The sequence below is a fragment of the Hippichthys cyanospilos genome, chromosome 16, assembly GCF_059441005.1.
Source record: "Hippichthys cyanospilos isolate Australia breed blue-spotted pipefish chromosome 16, RoL_Hcya_1.0, whole genome shotgun sequence".
In the NCBI taxonomy this organism is placed as follows: Eukaryota; Metazoa; Chordata; class Actinopteri; order Syngnathiformes; family Syngnathidae; genus Hippichthys; species Hippichthys cyanospilos.
The window spans coordinates 6,079,373-6,103,059 of NC_142384.1; the positions used below are offsets into that span (position 1 = coordinate 6,079,373).

The following is a 23,687-nucleotide window of genomic DNA, read 5'->3' on the forward strand; positions in this document are numbered from 1 at the left end:
TTAAATTATTACTTGATATTTTGTTTGTTTCGTTTTGAGCGCCTCATGAATGAAGTCACGTGACTAAATACGATGACGTTACGGCCAGTTACTAAATAGAGAAAGGAAACAACGAGCGTCGTTTTGCCCTGACTCCCCGTTCTACACTATTGGCGGGGACCTCTCAAATGTGTGGTCTTCCGTATCTCAAAGGAAACGTCCCCCGCCAGTCAGGTGGGTCTGCCCTTGTTTGTGCTGTGTGTGCGTGTGTTGTTGTTGTTGGTGGTGGTGGTGGTGGTGTTTTTTTTTGACAGCCTGCTAGCCTCGCGGATTAGCCACCTAGCCGAGCGGCATCAAGTTAGTAAGATTTTACAACTTTTATACTTTCAAAGTAAGAGAGTTCCCGTGTTTGTGCGCAAAGCCCGGTTTAATTCCCTAGTATGGTTGTTTAATTTTGAAAGCGGAAAGGCTTTGTTTTGTGCCTTGTAAAAGCGACGAGACGAAGGCTGGTCTTTGGTGAAGAAATGTCAGTTATTTTTCTGGGGTTCACGCACGTTGGTACCGGGAGAGACGCGACAATAGGAAGCATTGTTTTGTCCCCCAAATGTAAACCGGGGAGGTGTTGGGGAGGAGGGGGGGGGTCTCCTTCCCTTGAGCACCGCTTGTTTATTAGTAGGCGGGGGAGTTGTTTGACACTTTGACGCGCAGAGGGGTCGTGGAATGTCCAAAGTGTTCGGCTAGCGTCAACTCATGCGAACCTGCTGCTTCTTCATCACCTCGTCGTCAAAGGGGAAACAACAGCTGAACATTCGCAAAGCCAAGTCAGGTTGGTCGTCTTCATTCTTCTGCACCAACTCTGTTATATCTCAATCGAAATCACATCTTACTGTAACGTTAAAAAAGCCTTATATTTTTATGTGACGAATCTGCTGCCGCACACCGCCAAATTACAAGACGGCGAAGCAAGCAAGCAAAAACAAAAAACAGCCGCCTTTCGTTTTGTGCGTAACATCGTTATTGTTTCAATATGCTGAATCATCACAAAGGACCGTTTAGAGACAAGAGGATAAAAGGAAGTCTTTCGGCCGTGGTGGGTCGACTCGAGATGAGCATCAAGTGATGAGCATCACCCAAGCATCCTATGGAAGTGTGTCTTTGTCTTTCAAGCCTTCGCACTAGATGTGCCACATAGGTGTCAATCCGTCACGTCCATTTACAAAATGCATGCTAAGCAATATACAGGATAGGCATGCACTTTGTGGTGTTTTTCATTTTCAGGGTCCCCACACCCACTCCCGACATATTTTTCTTCCTGACCTTCTTTTTTTCTTTCCCTTGAGTTGCTTCACATACTTGCATCCTCGCTTCCATCTGTCCTTTGCTGAAACATATCTCTTTCCCAACCTCCTTCCTTTCTGACCTCCTTCCTTTCTACCTTACCTCCAACCTGTTTTTTATTCATACTTCTAAGAAACATTTAAACCAATTTCCTGCCTTCCTCCCTTTGTTCCTTATCTTCCCCCCTTTCTTGCTTCCGGAGTTGCTTATTTTTATTGTATTTATTATTATTATTATTATTATTATTATTATTATTATTATTATTATTATTGTTACTTTTATTATTGTTACTTTTATTATTATTATACAGCATATGTTATAGTATATGTTATTATTACTGTGTATATTAATATTATATATATATATATATATATATATATATATATATATATATATATATATATAATATATAATTATTGTCCTCCAGTAAAACATATTTTTCTTTCTTTTTTGATCCTTCCTTTATTCACACTTGCTTTTGATTCAGGCATCCTTCCATCTTTGCTTCTGCTTCTTTTTCGCTATCTTGTTCTTCCTTCATTCTTTCCTCCTTTCCTTCATACTTGCTTGCAAGTCATGCTTCCTTATATCTTCGCCTCAACTTTCATTTCTTCTTTTTTTCAACCTATTTTTCCTCCTTCCTTCCTTCCTTCCTTCCTTCCTTCCTTCCTTCCTTCCTTCCTTCACACCTGCTTTCAAATCATGCTTCCTTCCTTCCTTCCTTCCTTCCTTCCTTCCTTCCTTCCTTCCTTCCTTCCTTCCTTCCTTCCTTCCTTCCCTCTCTTTCCGTCCTTCCTTCCCTCCCTCTCTTTCCTTCCCTCCTTTCTTCCTTCCTTCCTTCCATCCATCCATTCATCCTTCCTTCACACCTGCTTTCAAATCATGCTTCCTTCCTTCCTTCCCTCCCTCCCTCCCCCCTTACATATAGTCTTCCTTATTCCTTTCATCTGTCCTTCCTTCTTGCATGCATCCTTCCTTCATTCCTTCTGTCTATAAAACTTGATTTTATTTCTAAAAATGAAATGAAATATTTTATGCAAAGCAACTTTTATCTTGCAAACCATATTGTCATATTGCAACATCATATGACAACCTATTTTTTTTTAAAGTTATTACCTTTGTTGGTATTATCTGCTCTAACAATAAACTAATCTACAAAAAATCCCACACAGAAAAAATACGTAGTTCTGCAAGTTAAAAACTTCCCATAAAAAGCCTTTATTCTCGCAAAATAACATCTATTTGGCTTCTTATATTTCAGTTGTATTCTTGTAAAATGTCATAACATTTATTATGACATTTGTTTTCTTTACAAAATGTAAATGTATTGTTTGTATGGCATTTGTTACAGCTTTTCCACTGCCCCTTTCTCCAATGTTCCCTGGTGTTTAGAATCATTTTGCTGTATTCTAATTCAGGCAAGAGCTACCTCTCAGGTGACAGCATTTGACACAATTTAACAGTCCATTTCTCTTATTTTGATGGGGCAGATGCTCTTGTTTCCCTCTCGCGATTGGCGGGATGACATTTTCAGCCCATTAGCCTGCATGGAGGCCAGGTAATGAATTATCCGCTACCGTTTCCCTCTTAAAGTCACCTTGGAAACTGTTGAGCATTTATAGGCAGATTGAAGTTTCCCTCCCTGTTCTTGCTCGCCTAGCCCACTTGTTTCATCATCGCGCGTGTGTGTTTGTGTGTACACGCTCGCAGTTGCGGTGCATTTAAATGTGTTTTAGAAGGCAGGTGGTCGGCTTTGCAATAAGGTTCCAAGTTGCCACCTTCCAGGTAACGAGAATAGATGAGGGCCCTAGAAGGAGCCTGGTGGAGACAAGTGAGGATGTTTTGTTGGTAGACATCAGAAATGTGTTTGCTCAAAGATTTTGGTTTAATTGTTTAATTTAAATTTCAATTTTTTTAATATAAAAATCTATAAATATAGTATCAAACATAATGTATGTATAATATAAAACTGTTCAATTATTCAATTTAGATTTGGATTCATTTTTATTATTTTTTTATACACAAATATAAATATAATATACAACATATTGTATATACAATATTACATATGGGCTGGTTTTGTCATTTAAAATTATAAAATTAAAATCTCATGGCATTAAAAATACTAAAATTAAATGTCAATGGCAATAATGCTAACTATAGTAAGATATTTATCACTGATGGAATTGTGATTTTAACTCATTTACTTCCATTGACATCTGCAGATATCTGCGATTCATTACAGGGCTTTCATTCACTGCCATAGATAAATGTCGAAAACCCTTTTTTAACTGGGCCAGCATTGAATGAGTTAAATAATGATAAATGTGTACCTTTTTTGTTTTAAATATCAATGCTTGCTTGACATCAGGAGAAATAATTAAAATCCCAGAAGGGAAAAATAGCAAAACCCAATTTGACTGATGTCATGGTCATTTGATTTTTCTGTAAGCAAACCAGAGAAAAAAATGGATTAAAATCAAATATTGGATTGTTTTGCGTTAAGTGCCCCTGCCTGTCTCATTGCTGAAGGAGAAGACCGGGTGGAGTGGTTGACGAAACCCCTAGCAAGACTTGGCACTGCACTGCCTCTTGTATTGCCGCCACACAGCTGTGCCTTGGGAGCGGTTACGCCTATTCAGGACAATTAATAGCCTCCGGGAAGGAACACAAATGTGAGATTTGTCCACAAAAGTGCTGCTTAAGCTGCAGAGGGAAAATGGGAAGGCATGGAAGCAGGATCAATAAAATCATATATATATATATATATATATATATATATATATATATATATATATATATATATATATATATATATATATATATATATATATATATATATATATATATGTGTGTATGTATGTGTGTATGTATGTATGTATGTGTATTTTTTTCTCTCTCTCATCCCTTGCATTGGGGCGGTGATGAAACCTCTTGCAAGGGTGAATTGCTAAGTGTTGCGATATGCCCGCCGCTGATACTTTCAACTGCAAGTGTCTTTGATGACTTAGAACTTAGAACTTGAATGAGACTCTGCGTGTTCATCAGTCGGAACATATACAGGAAGTGGAAGCCAAAGAGCCTGTGAAGATATTTGAGAATGATTTGTAGTGCAGATGCTACCCCTAAACAGTGGTTATCAACCTTTTTTCAGTGATGTACTCCTTGTGTGATATTTTTGCAGCCAAATAAACCCTGACCCAGTGCAAACATTTACGCATGAAAAAAAAGAAAGACTTAGAACACAGGCTGGTGTCAGATGTTTTAAATTTTGGAACTACGTTTGCCGCAATATCTACATAGTTTATTCAGCAACTCCAGAAGATGGCTCGTGTAGAATTATGTTTTTTTTTCTGTTTTGTCTTCCCAGATATTGCGTCACTAATGAGAATACACATTTGTTTAAAGCGGGTCACCAACGTGGTGCCCGCGGGTACCAGGTAGCTCACGATGGTCAAATGCATACAATGTTTTGCAAAGGACTCACTATAACACAGTTAATCAATTGGTGGTTTCATATTCCAATTAGGGTAATTTGCTCTTAATCTGAAAAAAAATTATCTGATTTTGTCATGGCATTTAAAACAATGAAATTTAATTTCCTGCACCTCAAATTTCAACATTACATCTTGTCTTTTAATCATGAAGTCGTCGACTTACCCTAAACTGTATTGTCTCCGATTTTAAAATATGGAGAAAAATGATCAGTTGAGATACATGAAAGAGAAGCGCAGCGTGACAAAAATAAGCTGCTGCGTTTTTGTATTTATAGTTTGCTTTTTTTCCTTTTTAACGAATGTAGGAAGACAGCAAGGGGCTTCTGTGTCACTGAAGAAAAAAGTCATGACGAGTCCTCTGTGGGTGGAATGACTCCTGGGGGCAACCCTTACTCCGCCGCTTTGAAATGATATAAACTTTTGTCATCTACTTTTTTATTTAATATTTATTCAGAAGGTATTAAGTAACAAAGAGTCTCCCATAGACTGTAGGCCTTACTCATTCCTAGTGGTTATGAAAAGTAGAATGTAGCTGTGGGCCCCCGGTTTACGAGGTTAATCCATTCCGCGGATGGGATCGTAACACAAATTCGCTGTACGGCAGGCAATCCAAATTCACTAATGTATGTAAAACCCCGGTAAAAAGATCAACATTCTATATACATATTAAAAATTGGTCACAAAATACGACAGTGTTTAAGTGTTTCTATATATAAAAATGATTTATTTACCTTTGCTTTTTATGGCCATATTCTCTAGTGAGGGTAGCCTAGGCTAGGCTACCTTAGCCTTCTTCGTATTTCTTGATTATATCCAGCTTTGTTTCGTTATAAAAGATCTTCTTACTTTTCTCTTTATCACTAGCTATCTTGTGACCCATGGCTAACCCTTTCAACTTTGAATTAAGCAGTAAAATGCACAGTAAATACGTGCCCCCATTTTGACCGTGACGCAGACCAATAGAAGACCAGCATCTGAGTGAAGGCATTGCAGTGCAGGTAGTGTGACGATACTAGAAAATAAGAGCAATTACCCAAAAACGCCTGAAGATAGAGACAAAACAACACAAATACAGCCAACCCCTAGGGTCATGACAGTTGTTTTTGTCGTAAAGCGGGAAAAATACTGAAAAAGGGGACGAAAAACATCGCAGTCCACGTCGTAAGCTGAAAAAAAAGCGTAAGGCAGGGACGTCGTAGACCTGGGGTCCACTGTATTATCAGTATATCAAAGCCTTTGATTGGTTAGCAAAAATGTAATTTTTCTCACTTTGAATGACATGAAAGCGCTGAGATTACCACAACTGGCAGTTTTCAGATGTATGTAAGCAGCTCTACTATGGAGCTTGTGGCTGTTTTTATTTTATTTGTGTGTGTGTGCGTGCGTGTGTGTGTGTGTGAGAGAGAGAGAGAGTGGGCCACCCGCAGACCCTCTTCTCCTCTGCGAGTGCAAAGTCCCAGAGTATCCCGAGCTGTTGTCTCCTTGTTTAATCGAGACCTCCAGGCGCATACGGAGGAGGGCGGATGAAATCTCTCGGCCAGCTTCAACTAACCGAACTCCGGCTTGTAAACAGAAGCAGCAGCTGCTGAGCTAGCGGGGGGAAATAATATAACATCTTTTTGTGGTGAATCCCAGTCGAACCCGAGTCCCTTTGAATAAGCTTCACATTAGCACTGACTGGTGTCGTCCCTCCAGGGTGATGAGTCACTTTTTCAACTTAACTGGATACATATTGTAAACATCAATGTTCCATGAGTTGTCACATGCTTGAAAATCTACGGAATTAATGATGTGATTCTTAAAACCAGCAATGTTACTGCAGGGAAAATCTGTCAACACTTTTTGGCTAGATTTACATTTCCATAATATACCCCATTTAAGGAAAGTACCACATTTTATAAAACATTGGGCTCAAATTATTTGGCGCAAATTATTTGGTGTAATATCAATAAAAGGGTCTATTTTCAGATAATATCATTCATATATGTATGTGTATATATATATATATATATATATATATATATATATATATATATATATATATATATATATATATACACACAAAAAAGCAATGTATGGTCAATAGTTTATTGTAATTCCACCATATACTATTAATTTCTGATTAAAAGCTGCTGCCTTTTTCCTCATGTTTTGAATTATTTTTTTCTTTTGAATCGAGTCATAGGGAGGGTTATCTCCTGGTAAATAAAGGGAGACAGAAGAAGTATGGATTTTGAGTTTGGACTGCACTCTCCTCTAGTGAACACAGATATGTTACTGTTGTGTTGGTGCAGCATTCTAAAAATCCGAGTGCGTTGTGTTATGTGTAAAATATGTTGGTGTTGCTCTTATTTCTAAATTTGTAAATGCCCAGTCGGTGTTGAAGGCATGGCCAAGTAACCACGCAGTTTAAAAAATTAATGTTTTAAATGCACTTAAAAATTTAAAACACAACCATGTGTCATCTTTCTGCACAAATATCTTATGTTACAACCTGTAGCTTGTAGTCTTGCGCGGCCTTTACATGACATGTCTTACCGTTGGCTCGACCACAGCACCAGAATGTCCCGTTCCATGCATGTTTTAAGTATTGAGGAAAGGAAAAAAAAATAAGTCATAATGTGTTTCCAGCAATTTTCCAGGGGCTAGGCAAAATGTGGAAGCGAGCTGAATTTGGTCTGTGAGCCGTAATTTGGGGACCACCGGTCTATAAAAACGCAAACCTATGATATAGTAAGGCTAGAATTTTAAGAGAGTAATCTGTGATGGGAGCTATCATTAGTTGCAGCCCTCTTTGGCAACCTAAAAATGTAGGCTACAGATGCCAGTGGCCCAGTATTGGTGCTGATAAATGAGTCTAATCACAAGTGTTTCCCCCTGTGTGACATTATGCAGCAGGTGGCAATAACTCCCTGATTCCAGCTTTCACTTCAGAGGATAAATAGCAAAGATCAAGAGTCGCTGAGCAGCAGATTGCTTATTGCTTGTTTCTGAAGAGTCCAGTCGATGGAGATGAAATAAAATAGTTGTGGAAATGGACCATGAATTGCACAAGTGTGTGCACCTCACGTTACCTCATTTTAGCCAATATCGAGTCAACTCTGGTGTCTAGGACTCAAGTCAATCTTTGTGACTCGGGAACTCTGTTTGACTGTCGAGCGCCACGTTAGCTTCTTGCGCTAGCACTAGCTAGAGACGGGTTAACTGCGTGAGGTACCCTGCTTAGTTGTGTAAAGGCAAATGCCTTCACGCGTTATTCCTCTTTTTTTATTCCACCCGTTTTTTGACGCGTTTCAACTCATTCCCTGTTCATCCGATTCACACCGTTCCAATTCCATATTATTCCAATTAATCATGGGACGACTGCTTCCATTTTTCCTCATTCCCATTTAGCGTTTTCGCGCAATTCCCTGTTTTCCACCCCAAAAATCCCGCTGACTTAACATTGGGGGATTTTGCATTTCTTATTTACACCTTTCACATTTCATATTTTGAATATTTAGCTCATTTATCTAACCTTAGGGATCATTCCCGTGATTACACTAATTCATCATTTCCAATATTTTCCCATCATTCCATATTTTTCACCTTTTTAATAATTCATAATCATTTCCAATTCGAGGGCTACCGATCCATTCCCATCGGGGATTTAACATTTCACATTTTGAGCTTTCCCATTTCATACTGACAACATTCAACTCATTCATTTCGCCTTATGGATCAGTCCAATAATCTCTACATATTAATATTTTCCAATAATTCCATATTTTCACCTCAATATTATAATATTCAAATCCAATGGGAGATTTAACATTTCACATTTAGAGCTTTCCCATTTCACATTGACAACATTTAACATTCATTTTTTTCTCAGGGATCATCTCCATCATTCCAAAACTGTAATTCCTACATATTATTTTCCCATAATTCCATATTTTTCATCTAAATATTCCAATATGCATATCCAATGGGAGATTTAACATTTCACATTTGTAGCATATTCACTTCATTCAGCTCATTCATTACACCTGTGGAACACTTTACATCATCACGAACATTCACTCATTCCAATAATTCATAACTATTCACATATATCATCATTCATTCCTATTGTTCCCACCAAAACGTCCTAAAAGTCCTATGATATTTGGGCCATACAGAGGTGTCTGTAGTGTTCCGGAGTGTTCCTTTTGCCTCTGAAAGTTGAATGATTTCCCCTCTGCCTCTTTCTGTCACCCTTATTTCACGCTCTGAATAGTTAGTAGTTAATAGCTTCCCTCCCACTTTGCAAAGCACACCTTTTTTTCTCCCTCTCTCTTCTTTCTCTCGCAATTGTCTGCAAGTTTAGGCCAGTCCTTCCTTTTTCGGAGCTATCAGATGCATCTCATTTTTAATTTGCTGCTAAACGCCCTGCGACATGCTCGATAATTGACTGCACTCTGCCGAAACAAGGAACGATAATGATCAGAATAGCCTGATCTGTTGTTTGAGACTGCATGAGAACGGAAGGAATTTAACTTATCGTCGCGTTAAGATGTTTGGGAGGTGAAACTTTTTTACTGTCTGTTCCTTAACCCTAATCCAAATTTTTATGCAAACCCATAAACTGTCAACGTAATGCTTCTTTTACATTTATGGTCTTCTGTTTTGATATATGAAAAAACTCGAACGATGCATCAACTTGACTCAGTTTATTCCCAATAGTAAGTGTGTTTTTGATTTCAAGTACCGTATTTTGGGTTTGGTACGGGATTGGTAAAGATAAGCCACACCGGACTATGACCAACAGGGAGTAACATCAGATATTTATGCAGAAAGATTGTATTTGCAGTGGCGATCCATGACTTTCACACTCCTTCTGTGATGTCAGACACTCGAATGCCCACGTGTACGCATTACTGGGCTACACAGGCTATTTTTCAGAGCTTTTAAACGTCAATAAACCCGCATCAGCCATTACAACTTGTCATTATTCGTGATGCTGTCAAAGCTTCCAAAAATTAATAATTTAAACTAAATATCCACAAAATTTTATGAAGTTCAAATTACAAACAGCAGTATACTATAAGAAGAACATCGATTTATTTCTTTACTATTAATTGAATATGAACAAAATAAAATAACAGAAACATTAAAAATGAAACAATAAATCATGAAAAGGCTTGCACTCACCAAAACAAATGGCAGTCACAATCGGTCTTTTCAATATCTCCCGTTTTTTCTTGACCTCTTCATGCTCCCTTTCTCTTGGCACTGAGATGTACAATACTGTTTATCCATTCGGGTGTCAGGGTGTCAACTATTTGCTAGGGTTAGCTCACACCCCTGGTCGCTCAGTCAGAAATTTACCAAGTCAGGACAGGTTAGCTAATAGCTACCCTACGCCTCTAACGCAAAGCCAACACCGCGTAGCTTGCTTGTTGAGCATTGCACCGCCTTCCTGCAGTGAGCATCTACTCCCTCACATTGAACATGACGCCTCTAGAAGGCGATCTTATGACTCGATTGGCGATTACAGCTGTCTATTAAGTTATATGGGCCGCTCACATATCCATCTGCGCTTGCGTAGAAGTCTGCAACTGTTGAAGCGAATGCCCAAGCGCCTCCGGGAGCAGGCGGATTACATACAGCCTGGCGACACAAGTTAGCTGAATTCTAATTGGCGAAAAACTCCAACTTAAAACTACAAAACTACTGTAGAAGGAGCATAACCAAATGGATATAACATGACACGAAAAGAACAGAATATGGAGAATAATTTTAAAAATTAAAAAATATCCATATACAGTGGACCCCCGTGTTACAATATCCCTGATTTACGTTATTTCCATGTTGCGACCTGGAATACTGAGTTTTTTCATTCCTCTTTATGATATTTTCCCGGATTTGCGACAAAAACAACTGATATGACCTTAGGTCATTGGTTGTAATTGTGTTGTTTTGCCTCTATCTGCTGGCGTTTTTAAATAATTGCACTTATTAACTATTGCCTTCTAACTGCTTCCATGCAACGTGTGACTACAATACTGGTCTGCTATTGGTCAGCGTCTCCTCACGGAGATGGTGGTCTGCTATTGGTCGGCCTCACTTGTTTCAAAATGGCGGAAAGGTAAAGGTTTGTTCAATTGTGAGTGGTCACAAAACCGCATTTATAGTGCATTTTACTACTTAATTCAAAGTTGAAAGGGTTAGCCATGGGTCCCAAGATTGCTAGCAATGTTAAGTAAGATGATGATTTATATGGAAACGGTGCTTGAGATAACCCTTATTAGGGAATATGGGCATAACAAGCGACACTCAAAGGTAAATAAATCCTCTCTATAGTTTTTTTTATTGATGTTTTCTGTTTGTATACATGTATATTATATATATGTAGCACTACCTATACTATTTTGGGACCAATTTTTAATATGTATGTATAATTTTGATGTTTTTACATCAATTCACCTTATGACCCCAACCACGGAAAGGATTACTATTGTAACATGGGGGCCCTGACTGCCCACCACTACTGTATATGCCACAAACCTGTAGAATTTATATATATTTTATATTTAGAATACTATATTTTTACCACTCTTTTTGAGCACAGCCATTGGTTCACATATTTTCAGTTCTATTGACATAATTGTTCCATAAATTGAAACTTTGAACTGATACCAACAATTGCTCTCGCAGTGAATTATCTCCTGGTGGCTAGCAACAAACAAACAAACAAACAAACAACAAACTCTGCAGATAAGTTGCACTGGACTATAAGCCGCTGGGCTCAAATCATGAGAAAAATGTTTATAGTTAAAAAAATACAGTAGATGCTGAATTAATTTGAGTGTTAATTTGACTGTGATACATAAAATAGATATGTTTAGGTATGGTGCAAAAGAGGGAAAATGCACCTCCTGCTCCTCTCTCAGATCTGGTAATTATTTTATTAGGGTAATAAAGTTATTAAAACTCATTTATAACTTCTGTTATGAAAAAAATAAAAAAAACTTTGATGAACTATGAAATCACAGTACAAAACACAAGTGTCCCCCTTTATGAAGCCATTGTGGTTTGTGGTTATAGCATCAAACCAAATCCTTCAAATATCTTCAAAAATATACTAATCACCGGCAAGAGTATTGCCCCATGATTGCGGCACAAGTACACAAGTTGGCAGTCCATAAATGATGGCTGACAAGAAATCTGAGAAACTAATGCTTGCAAAAGGTCCCTAGGTATGTCTTAGTAGTGTATTAGTTGGCAGTGGAGGAATTCATATGCTTTGTTTTTGTGGTACAGTATTTGGAGCAAATTTGCTGCAGTCAGCCTCAATAGGTGAACATCCCCACTTTACCCATAGTGGCTATAAAATGAGGGAGCGGTCTTGGTAGATGTAACTGAGACATATATGGCTGTGCTGTTGCCCAATTTTCTTGTCCTTTGTCAACCTTTGATTCCTGTTCGCCTGTCAACCTTTGTTTCCTGTTAGCCTGTCTACCGTGTATCATTTACCATAGTTGTCTTTTGGGCCTGCGCAGGCTCTTGCCACATCACGTTTGTTTTCTCGCTGTTGATCCAAATATCTTTCTGATCAGCATGGCCTCGCTGCTGTTTGCTTTTTATTCACTTCATTAGCTGGCCAAGCGAGCGCTCTGGACCTGTGCTTTTCAGGAATCGATGGTGACATGCCCAATTCCTTACCATGCTCATTCCGCTCGTCTCATCTTGGAATAATGATGATATGCGAGCCCCACCTTGCCTCTCACGCTTAGCATTCACAAGACAAGATCCTATTTTTTTTGTGTGTGTTCTTTTGCCCCCAATAATCTTGTTAAGACTGCTGTCAAAGTGGCGATGGCTCCCCCCTGCTGCCCCCCTGAGCAGTCATGCGTAACACCTCCTGAAATCCACCCCCCCACTCACAGCATCCCAGCGCCATTTTGAGACAGCTGTTGATAAAAGACCCTCCTTGCTTGTATCCTTGAAAAATCACCTCTCGAGCATCTTAATCCCTCCCCCCAACTTGAAGAAAGACTTGAAGGTGATAAATATTCATCGGACGCTGTGACGCATGACAACAAAGGGACCCCCAACTAATGGCGGTCATCTTTGGAGAAAACCCGTGACTGGGATGAGATCATTAAAGCATCCCACTCTGCTCAAGGCCGGACCGCTCATATCCCACCAGAGTGCTTCGTTTCTCCCTTGAGCTTCAACCTTCCTTCAAGAGCTGTCCGTATGTTTTTGAAGGTTGTCACTACAATACTACTTCTTAATTGGCACTTTGATATTTTTTTTTCTGGTGTGCATGTGTGTGTGTGATCCTTGCTGAGATCAGTGCTTTTCCCTTCCTCTGCCCATTCCTCCCGAGCTCCTCCAAAATATGTCGAGCATGCTCTTTCCCCTCCGCCATGTGCGCCTTCTCCGCCTTCTTCTCCATCGCATCCCCTCCTTTCTTTTTTACCTGGGTGGCCACACTCAGCGTTTTTTATCTCCTGTGGGTGTGATACGTCTCTCCTCTACCAGCAATCAGCACTGATTTGTCAGCATTCTTCCAGGCGATTCATAAAAATTCAGCAAGCACCTACAAAAAAAAGCCGTCCACGTCCCTTTCTGCATGACCCTTGGGCTCCAAGAGGTGGGCTCCTTGTCCTCAATTCTCAATTTATGAGTTGCATTTTTTCTGTCTTCAGTCTTTGTTGAGCTTGCAGTTTTCTGCATTGGAGGTAATATCAGTTCTGGAAGAAAGGTAGGACAGGTATTGCAAACTTCCCTTTAAAGGGAAAACTGAACTTATTTAGCCATTTTCAGCAGTTAAAGTTGTATTTCCTCTATAATTTCCTAAGGAAATTACATTTAATGTACAATTTAGGGGCGCCGTGGGATGAAGATCAGCGCCTCTGAAGCTGAGACCATGGTCCTCAGTGGAGTGGGTGGAGTGCCCTCTTCGAGTCAGGGATGAGGTCCTGCCCCAAGTGGAGAATTTCAAGTATCTTTGGGTCTTGTTCACAACTGGGGGTAGTATGCAACGGCTGATCGAGAGGCGGATCGGTGCAGTGTCTATTTTGTCCATTTTTTTTCTAAAATTGTAGCTATGCCAATTATAACCAGTCTGGTTATACAGCAGACTATAAAAATCAGTTTAATGTTGAAAAGCTGAAATATCAATCACTTGGACAAATTTAAATTAAAAAAAAGGGTATTTAAAAAATTATTCGTTTATAATGAAAAATGTCGACTATGATGTGTGGAGTTTGCATGTTCTCCCGCGCCCGCATCGGTTTTCTCTGGGCACTCCGGTTCCATCCCTCATTCCAAAAGCATACATAGCAGTTGTATTGATAACCCTTAATAGTCTTTAGGTGTGATGAGGCTACAGATAATGGATCGATGATAATTGATTAATTTATTTTGATTACTGTATATCTTAATCCAGATGTTTCCAAACTCAATCCTCGAGGGCTGGTATCCTGCATGTTTTCCAAGTTTCCCTCCCCAGCACACCTTATTCAAATGATCAGCTCATCAGCAAGCTTAGCAGAAGCCTGATCCGATCCTGATCATTTGATGAGATATGTGGGGTAAAGACCCTGGAAAACATACAGGATACCGACCCTCGAGGACTGAATTTGGACACCCCTGTGTTAATCATTAAACACTTGAACACTGTGGTGTCTGGCAACCTCCCAAAAAATATTATTTGATTTTCGTTTTTGTGTCCAAAAAAGTGGTGATGTTGAAGTTGTGATGATCCCACCAAGAGCGTCCTGCTAGTTTGGCACTGGAAGAGAGCATCTGGACTTTGGCTGTTCTGCCTTTTGTCATCATGCTGAAGGCACGCAGCCTTGTACACAGGCATGGGCAGGCTCTTGGCCTCCCAATTTGTGCCCCCCCCCCCCCCCCCCCCCCCCCCAACACACACACACACACACACAGACAACACACACCTCAGTGTTGTCCTGCACTGATGCTCTAACGCAAAACACCACCCTTATATGACTTTCCAAGAATGGGACATATTTGTTCCCTGTTGTTTCCCGGTGCCATTAGCCGAGTACTTTTCTTTTTGTCCATTGTCTGTGCCTCATCAGCCTGAGCATTAGCCCATTATGTTTAGCGTCTGCGGTCCAAATGCTTACTGGAAATGAGTCGCCACAATGGCCATTGAGTGATAGGAGCAGAATGTGGAAGGCTTTTAATATGGGCAACATTGCACTTTTATGAGGAGGAGCCAGAGGACTTCGTGTTTCCCCCCTCCGAGTAGATGGCATCAGGAATGCAAGTCACAGCGCGACCTCCTGTTATGTCCCCAGCCTGTGTGATGGTGTCGTATTCAGGTCATTTTTAACAAGCGTCTGTCTCTCGCACTCGTTCTCTCTCTCTCTCTCTCTCTCTCTCTCTCTCTCTCTCTCTCTTTCTCTCTCTCTCTCTCACTCTCTCTCTCTCGCTTTCTCTGTTTGGCTCTGCCGAGCGGCCCACCTGTAGCACCCTTTCTTTTGTTGCCATGGAAATAGGCGGGCAGTCTTGGTGCGTTTTTTTTCTGTGTCCTTCACTAGCTGAGGTTCATGCATGCTCAGGATGACTAATCCACAAGCACGCGTCCTGTCTTTGGGGATTCCTTTTGTTGTTTTTTGATGCAATTCAAGCAAAAAAAAACAAAAACAAACAAAAAAACAGACCCACTTTTACCCCCTCCTTGACATGCATTTGTTTGTCTGCTTTGTTGCAAACATGCCATTGGGCATAAATCAGCTTACGAAGGCAATGTGCTCACCGGGCTCACAGCAGTAGGCACCCGTGTTGCTGACGCAGCATTTAGCAGGGTGTAGTGTAAAGCACCTAGGGCCACACAGCTGTAAGTGTGTGTTTGTGTGTGCATGTGGAGCAGTGCAAATGAAGTGGAGGCCACGCAACCTCATGTTTGTATGTATTGTTCTTTGTTGATGACCCAAGTTTTTCCACCTTTGACACGTCTACATGTACAAGTCTTAAGATTTGTTGTAATGTTTACATATGTTGCGTGTGCGTTTTATTTTGTACCAGGTTTATGTAATGGCTCCTGTTGGACATACGGCTCAAGTCCTTGTTTTTTTCTTTTTTTCCCCCTCCTTCTATACCTTAGGTTTTCTTTTCTTACCTTGAGCACTTCTTTGCGAGAACCAATTGGTCTTTGCATCCTGTTTCATTCTGTTGATCATTGTATTTTGGGTTGTTTTCTGCCTTTTACATGTGCAGGTACAATGACAATAACAATTTCTTTATTTATCAAGAGCTCATCCCATTTGCTGAGGTACTACCAAAGCCATAACAGAGATTGGACAATGTGTGTATGAGAGAATTCTGTCAGTGAGACAAATTTTAAAGGGATAGTGTGTAAGATTTAGGCCGTGTTTCATTACGGACCGCAGGGGGTGCTGCAGGTGCTGCATTTTTCATTGTCCATAGCTATCGTGAACATGGCCGCCTCCAGAGAAGTGCCACCCCTCATGTAATATAATTTCATGATATCTAGACATATGAGTATTTTTAAAACGGACTGTTGGTCTTTAAGAACACATTCATTTACGTGTTTTTGAAACGTAATGAAAATCTTACACAATGTCCCTTTGATACCAATTCCGACACTGGATCTGACATCGTCCAATTACCTGCGGAATGCCATGACAATGTGTCAAAGCGCACAAACTTTTGGCTCATTACGATTTTACAATACTTTACCTGTAAACAACAGCATTTTTCCATTGTTTTCTTTAACTCACTGAGCAAAGACTTTATAGGATTTGTTAAAGTTAATGCATTTTTATCGTTCATGTCCTTTGTAATACATTTAACTTCTAGGAAGTCGTTAACCACAGTTTGATTAAAACTAGGTTTTAATCACATGCTCCAAGTGTTTAACCAAACTTAAGCTTGCGGAATTGCTGATACAGTTAACTTTTTTCACCCGCTAGGGCTACCAAAAGTGGCGCTATAATAGCTTTAAAGCGAACCACATAATAGAGATACTGCACAATTTCTCATGCACAACATGGAATACTCAATGACAAGCAACATTTTGAATTTGGAGACGATGAGGTTTTGACATACAGGAGCCGACAAAAGCCTCAAAAGCTTCACCAACAGAGAGTGCCAACACACTGCGACACAGCCATGAAATTGTGATATCAAAGCTCCGAAAAACACCTGTGGATGGCAGGTCACATGATTAAAATTGTGGAAGACAGATTGTCGAGTAATTAAACTTCTGTATGCAGTATCTACTGTCTAATCCTGACATTTATGCTTTGCAAAGAGGTTCTTGAGCGCTCAAGAAAATATTTATAATCTTTCCCTCCTGACCTTAAAGACCCTGAGTCAGACAAAATCAATTAGCAATTATGCATCTTTGATGGTAGAACTCTGCCCTGTTGGGATTGGAACAGGATTTTTATGACCCATGAGACATCTAGTAACTTCAGGGTGCCATGATGCAGTTGTGACAATTTCCTGCCTTCATGGGCTTCTGTCGAGCCTGCGTTACTCTTCCTGTAAAGGCAAGGAAAGGGCCTCACCAAGTTTAAACATGACAAACCCAAGACAAATGCTTAATCCTCACAAGCACCTGCATTCATCTAAATGCTGTGCACGATCATCACATTTTGAATCAAAAGACTCTGGCGCTATTTAAATACTAAAGTATGTGTGTTTCCATAGACTAGCAACGGCACAGGTGGACACGGCTTTCGGGGAATGACGACTCCAAACAAGGGAAGCAAGGCCTTAAAGGTACCTGAAAGCTTTTTTTAACAAGCTGCATTATATTCCATATCTGCTGGTATGTGAGGTTAGAGGTGATAAGCCAACTGTTGGAAGTAAAAAGTACTAAAGGTAAAGGAGTAGCCACAACTGTCACTCACTTTTATCTCAGAATGTCAACTTTATACTGAGTGCTCCCTTTGAAGTCACTAAAGTCAGAATTCTGCCTTCAATGTCAGAATTTGGACTTTTAAGTGAATTCTTTAAGTCAGCTAGTGTTCTGACTCATACGAATTCTGAGTTCTGACTTAAAGGGACACTGTGTGAGATTTGACAGTTTTTTATTACGGACAGCAGGTGGTGCTGCATTTACAATTGTCTGTAGCTATAATAAACATGGCAGCCTACGGAGGCGTGCCACGTCCCATTTAATATAATTTAATGATAACTAGACCTAGGATTTAAAACATTCTGTTGGTCATTAAGAACACCATTTATTTGCAAGTTTTTGAAATGTATAATAATTCAATTTTTTCCTTTTAATGAAAAATGTGTCACAAATTACCGCGAGTGAGTGAGGACCCCAACCAGACGCACAGGTGTGAGCAATCAGAGTCAGTTTATTAACAAAAGGCGCATGTCAAGCGTGGAACAAAAAGAGTCAAAAAGGACAAAGTACAACATAAATCATCAAATGCAAAATAAAGCGAGACAAAAGCGTTTGTGCTAAGATACCAAAAATGGGGATACTAGTCAATCGAGGAAGCAGGGTCCACAGGAGAGTGACTGAAACAAAGCACAACAAAAACACATGAGAGGGCAAAAATCCAGAATAGAAAAGTACCAACTAAAAGTCACTCGAGACGGGAGGTAATGCAGAACGGGAACGCTGAGGCTTCAAAAGACTTCAAAGGAGCTTGGCGAATGTATAACCCGGCATTGCTCACCTGCACCGGCTGGCCTTAAAAAACCCGTGATGGCGATGCGCCACAGGTGTGCAGCTGGTGACCCCGCCCCCTCGTTGCCGCAGTAGAACCCCACCTAAAACAAGCACAGGGTAAGCGGGGAACATGACAAAATGGTCTAAATCAGGGGTGGGCAATTCCAGGCCTCGGGGGCCGGTGTCCTGCATGTTTTCCTGTTTTCTCTCTCAAACACACCTGATTCAAATGATTAGGATTATTCTCAAGCTCCAGCAGAGCTTGTTGATGAGCTAATGGTTTAAATCAGGTGTGTTAGGGAGAGAAAACTGGAAAACATGCAGGACACCGGCCCTCGAGGGCTGGAGTTGCCCACCCCTGGTCTAAATCTTATACAGTGTCGCTATAATTTTCAAAAAGTTCTCACTTTAATTCTGACTTTGAAGTCAGATTCCCACTTTAAAAGGACAATGTGTAAGATGTAGACTGTTTTTCATTAAAAAATGAATAAAGGATTATACATTTCAAAAACTTGCAAATAAATGTGTTGTTAACGACCAACAGTAAGTTTTAAATATAATCATTGGCCTAGTTATCATGAAATTATATTTCATGGGGTGTCGCACTACTCCGGAGGTTGCCATGCTTGTTATAGCTTCAGACAGCTGGAGGAGGAATGTGTATAGCTGCATTTACCGTAATGCCCCTAAAGCTCCCACAGGCGCATGCGAAAAATTACACATACACCCTTTAAATTAAAAGGAACTTTAGCCAAGAGTTCAGATTTTTAAGTGAGGATTTTTTAATTTCAGAATTCCAATTTTGGTTTTGGTCAGAATTCTCATTTTAATGTAAGAATTCTCATTTTACCCTCAGAAATCTCACTTTAAACTCCTAATTCTCATTTTGAATACAGATTTTCACTTAAAAATCAGAAGTCTTTAGAAGATATTAAAATAACTGACTTTGTCAGAATTCTCACATAGTCAGTGAACATAAATCATACATCTGACCACATAGTCAGATTTCTGATTTCAGAATTCTCAGTTTAATTCTGAGCTCAAAGATGCAAGATGCAATTTAGAGTCGCCGTTTACTGGTGTTGCCGTTTACTGGCGTGAATGCAGCACTCACACTAACCAGGCTTCCACGGACATAAAAAAAAAATGAAAAGACAACTGTTACCAGTCAAGTAGAATACAGGACAACGATCCAAGCACGCAAGCCATAACACAACCTATGCAGCGGCCATAGAGGAAAGCCACAGGTTAAGGTAAATTCTTGTATCGCAATGTCTTTGCTGGCGTTTTTTATTGGTGGGTGAACTCAAACGTGTACAATGAGTCATTATAACACCTGCTTGCATTGTCATGAAACTTGCGCTGTGAGTCCCGTGCCTCCTTCTGTTCCATCTCCTTCTTTTATTTTATCTTCTATGTCCTTTTTTTCCACATGAAACTTGTGCTGTGAGCCCCGTGCCTCCTTCTGTTCCATCTCCTTCTTTTATTTTATCATCTATGTCCTTTTTTTTTTTCCACATTTTTAGTCACTCGCAAAAGTTAAGTCTTTGGATAAGAGAATTCTGCTTGAAAATAGCAATTCTTGTTGAAAGTCAGAATTCTGGATTCCGTTCAATTCTGACAAATAAAGTCAGAATTCTGAGACTCCTGCCAACGTTTTATCTTTCCACTGGCCCAAATCCTCGTCCATAGTTTTTTTTGACAAAAGGTATATCCTGCTGTCACACCGCTCCCAATCCCCCCACTACCTGGGAATCCCTCAATTACAGTTTCTGTCACATTCCGTCACACCCCAGGTGAAGCGGGAGCCGGGCGAAAATGGCACCAGCCTAACGGACGATGAGCTGGTGAGCATGTCCGTGCGCGAGCTGAACCAGCACCTCCGAGGCCTGACCAAGGAGGAGATCCTGCAGCTGAAGCAGCGGCGGCGCACGCTGAAGAACCGAGGCTACGCCGCCAGCTGCCGGGTCAAGCGCGTCACACAGAAGGAGGAGCTGGAGAAACAGAAGGCTCAGCTGCAGCAGGAAGTGGACAAGCTGGCCACGGAGAACGCCAGCATGAAGGTGGAGCTGGACGCGCTGCGCTCCAAGTACGAGGCGCTGCAGAGCTTCGCCAGGACTGTGGCTCGCAACCCCGTCGCCTCGGCCCGTGGGCCCATGGCCTCCGTCATCGGGCCCCTCATCCCCGGTAAAGTGGCCGCCACCAGCGTCATCACCATCGTCAAATCCAAAACGGAGGCTAGGTCGTAGTAGCCCAAAGACCAAAAATAGTCAGTGCATTGTAACACGGCATTTCAACGGCAATATTATTTTCATACAACTGGTGCAGCTATCTTTGATGTTTGCAAAAACCGGAGCCCTATCTTGTGTCTTTTAGCACCTCTTAGCCAGTACAATCCCCCCCCCCCAAAAAAAAAAAAGGTTTCCCTACATCTAGCAATCGTTATTATGCACTGACTTGAATATTTTGAGACATATTATGCATTTATTTAGTTTTTGTTTCATCATTTAAAACACTTCCCAGGTGTCTTAATAACATGTCTGTGACATGCTTTAGTGGAAATACCCCAATAAGAGTCATAGCACACTTTTACAGTACATACCCTATTTCTGGAATCAGCCATGTGTGAGGGAGCAACATAGGAGCAACTTGTCAATTTGTCTGCTGATCCATTGACTCAGCCAATTTGTATTTATTTCTTTGTCCTCTGTAGTGGACATTTGTTTTTCCACCTATATCTTTGCCCTCAATGGCGCTCCGCTACTAAGTCGTAATGTGCTCTGTAAAAGACATCCTGGTTGGGACGCAGTTAACTTTGCTGTCTTGGAGAGACTAAATGGACATAACAGTAGGCACAAAGCTAATCATTCCGCAAAACTCAATACATTTCTTCTTGCCCTCTGGTTTTAAGATGACAGTGTTTCAGGCACTAGCATGAAAAATGCTCAAACCTCTCCCAGCCTTCAAGTCGTATTCTTTATCCTCTATGACAAATTTCTCTATGACAGCATATTGCGGAGTCACTTGCCGTTGTAGTCGGGTCTTCCTCTTTGTGTCACAGATTGTATTCAGCTCATATCCCAAGGCACCACTGACTGTCGGTAGGCGGAGAACTTAAGATTGACTTTGTTTAATTTTACTTTCCAGGCACTCAAGTTTTTGTACACAAATAATCAAAAACCGAACTTTTCATATGTCCCTCTTTAAAACAACTCAAGAATTACAAGCATAAGGCACCTCAAATCTTTAGCGTTGTTTTCTGCTCATCTCCCCACAACAGCATTTAACAGAACTAGTCATTGCCAGTATGACCGGTCGATGCAATAAATACGTGTATGCACTGAAAACATAATGAAAAGGAAAAAAAAAGGATGGGATGCAAACCTTGAATGTTCTTACTGTTAATCTGCTCCTAGAGAATATTCGGTGGAATTTAGGTTGTCTCTGTTTACAGATATTTAAAAAAAAAAAAAAAAAAAAAATCACACAAACTTTTCAGTGTTAATGATTAAGACGTGGAAGGTTTTTTTGGTCTCAATGTGACTTAGCTGCAAGGGGCCTAAAATCTCATAAACCCTCAAAACATTGAACCCACAATTTATTAGCCTACTGGTATAGTTGCCTAAAGTTGTATTTGAAAATGTTTGAAAAACAAGGAAAAAAAAATCAAGTTGTTTTAAGTCTTACCGAATGACTGAAAATCTGCAATTTGTAATTCCTACTTCATGATCGTAAAACTGCTCCAAGGAAGCGCCCAAAACAAGTATCGGCTGCCATGGCAAGTACCGATACCTCCAAATAATGGCCCGATATTGATACAGGACTTGGTTTCCGTCAACAATGTGACAATAACATAATTTTGAAAAATTCCTTTTCACACTGCGCCTACTATTGCATACCATCAGCAAGTACCGAAGGAAAGGAACTCCTTTCTTTAAATGCACCAGAAGGTTCATCCAATGGGAGAGAGTGTGAAAAGGCCATTTGGGCAACTATGTCATTACGCTGACAAAAAGATTGTAATGTATAATATTGGCTTTTAGAGGTTCCCTTACTTCGTCTTGATATATTTATTTTAATACCAGGTAGAATACCTTCTGTTGTTTCTAGAAATACAAGGTGGAAAAAAAAATCAGTGACTGTCCCCACCACCCTCATTTTTCTTTTGCAATTGTACCAAAAGTGGCTTACTATTGAAGTCTGATAGCTTTTTTTTTCCTAGTGGCTCTAGACGCGTACTGTGAGGTAGCGCGTGATGTGACGTGTTCTTTAAGTGACAAGTTTTTGGCAGTGTCGTTCACTGTATAGATGTCAATGCCGTGCTATTTTTGAAGCCAGTCTGTAGAGCTAAACTTAGGTGGTGTAAACAAGGTCAGCTTGTCGTTGTGGCATCTGTGGTATCCTCCTCTCGCTTTTTCTTCCGTCTTTCGCCTCATCCTCCTTTGTGACGGTCGCTTCCAAAGCCACATCCAGAATTTTCAGAGCATAATATTTTGTTGTTTTTTTTTCACTCCCTGATATTTAGCGATGCTGCTGTTTGTTACTCAAGCGTATGTACAGTTTTCACCGGACAGCATTTTTTTCCTTTCAAATATTCTTCCAGACACTGGTTGCAAAGACAGAAAAAATGTCAGTATCCGTTCTGAAAATTTTCTGGAAATTGTCTCCAGACGCTCAATCATCGAGGCACTTTATTAAACATTCGGTGAATGATTAAGGATCATAAATGGTCCCTGTTATAAAAGTATTGGAACAAATAATACAGCAATATTTTTGTTACTCTCAACAATAACAAAAAATATATACATGTTGTTTATGTTAAAATGCTTCATATCAAGGCATAAACATAAATATGTATTATTTCGCCCCAAAAAGTTTTAAAGTGAAATCATTTAGATGGTTATATAAGGGCCCTCGGGGTAGGTCAGGTGTGTTCATTGTGTCAATCGCGGTGGACCGGGGACCCGACTCGCTATTGTTAGTCGATAGCATGACATCTCACTAAATGAAAAGAAAACTCAACCGAAAGAAGTCAATCTAGAAAAAAAAAAAAAACACGTGGAATGCTGCTCACGCTGGGAGGTAAAGATAATCAAGTAGAAGATCGCCGTCACAACCTTGCTACTGGGAGGAATTCCAAAATAAGAGTGCGGCAGGGCCATTTGTTTCATACTTACTTGATATCCATGCAAAGATTCTGTAGAGGCCCTGCC

General features: G+C 40.2%; 1 protein-coding gene across 3 annotated transcripts in view; it reads left to right on the forward strand.

Annotated features, from left to right (window-relative positions):
- The first annotated feature begins 105 nt into the window (after window positions 1-105).
- Window positions 106-23,687, forward strand: part of LOC148410290 (transcription factor MafG) — a 25,130-nt gene continuing 1,548 nt past the window's right edge. Inside the window, exons 1-4 of one of the 3 annotated variants that reach the window (XM_088437036.1) lie at window positions 229-805; window positions 17,493-17,564; window positions 20,271-20,321; window positions 20,388-23,687. The exon at window positions 20,388-23,687 is cut by the window's right edge and continues 1,548 nt beyond it. In XM_088437036.1, coding sequence (XP_088293162.1) covers window positions 17,529-17,564; window positions 20,271-20,321; window positions 20,388-20,723 — 423 coding nt within the window. In that variant the 5' untranslated portion in view covers window positions 229-805; window positions 17,493-17,528 and the 3' untranslated portion in view covers window positions 20,724-23,687. The other 2 variants (XM_088437035.1, XM_088437034.1) reach the window with 2 other exon arrangements.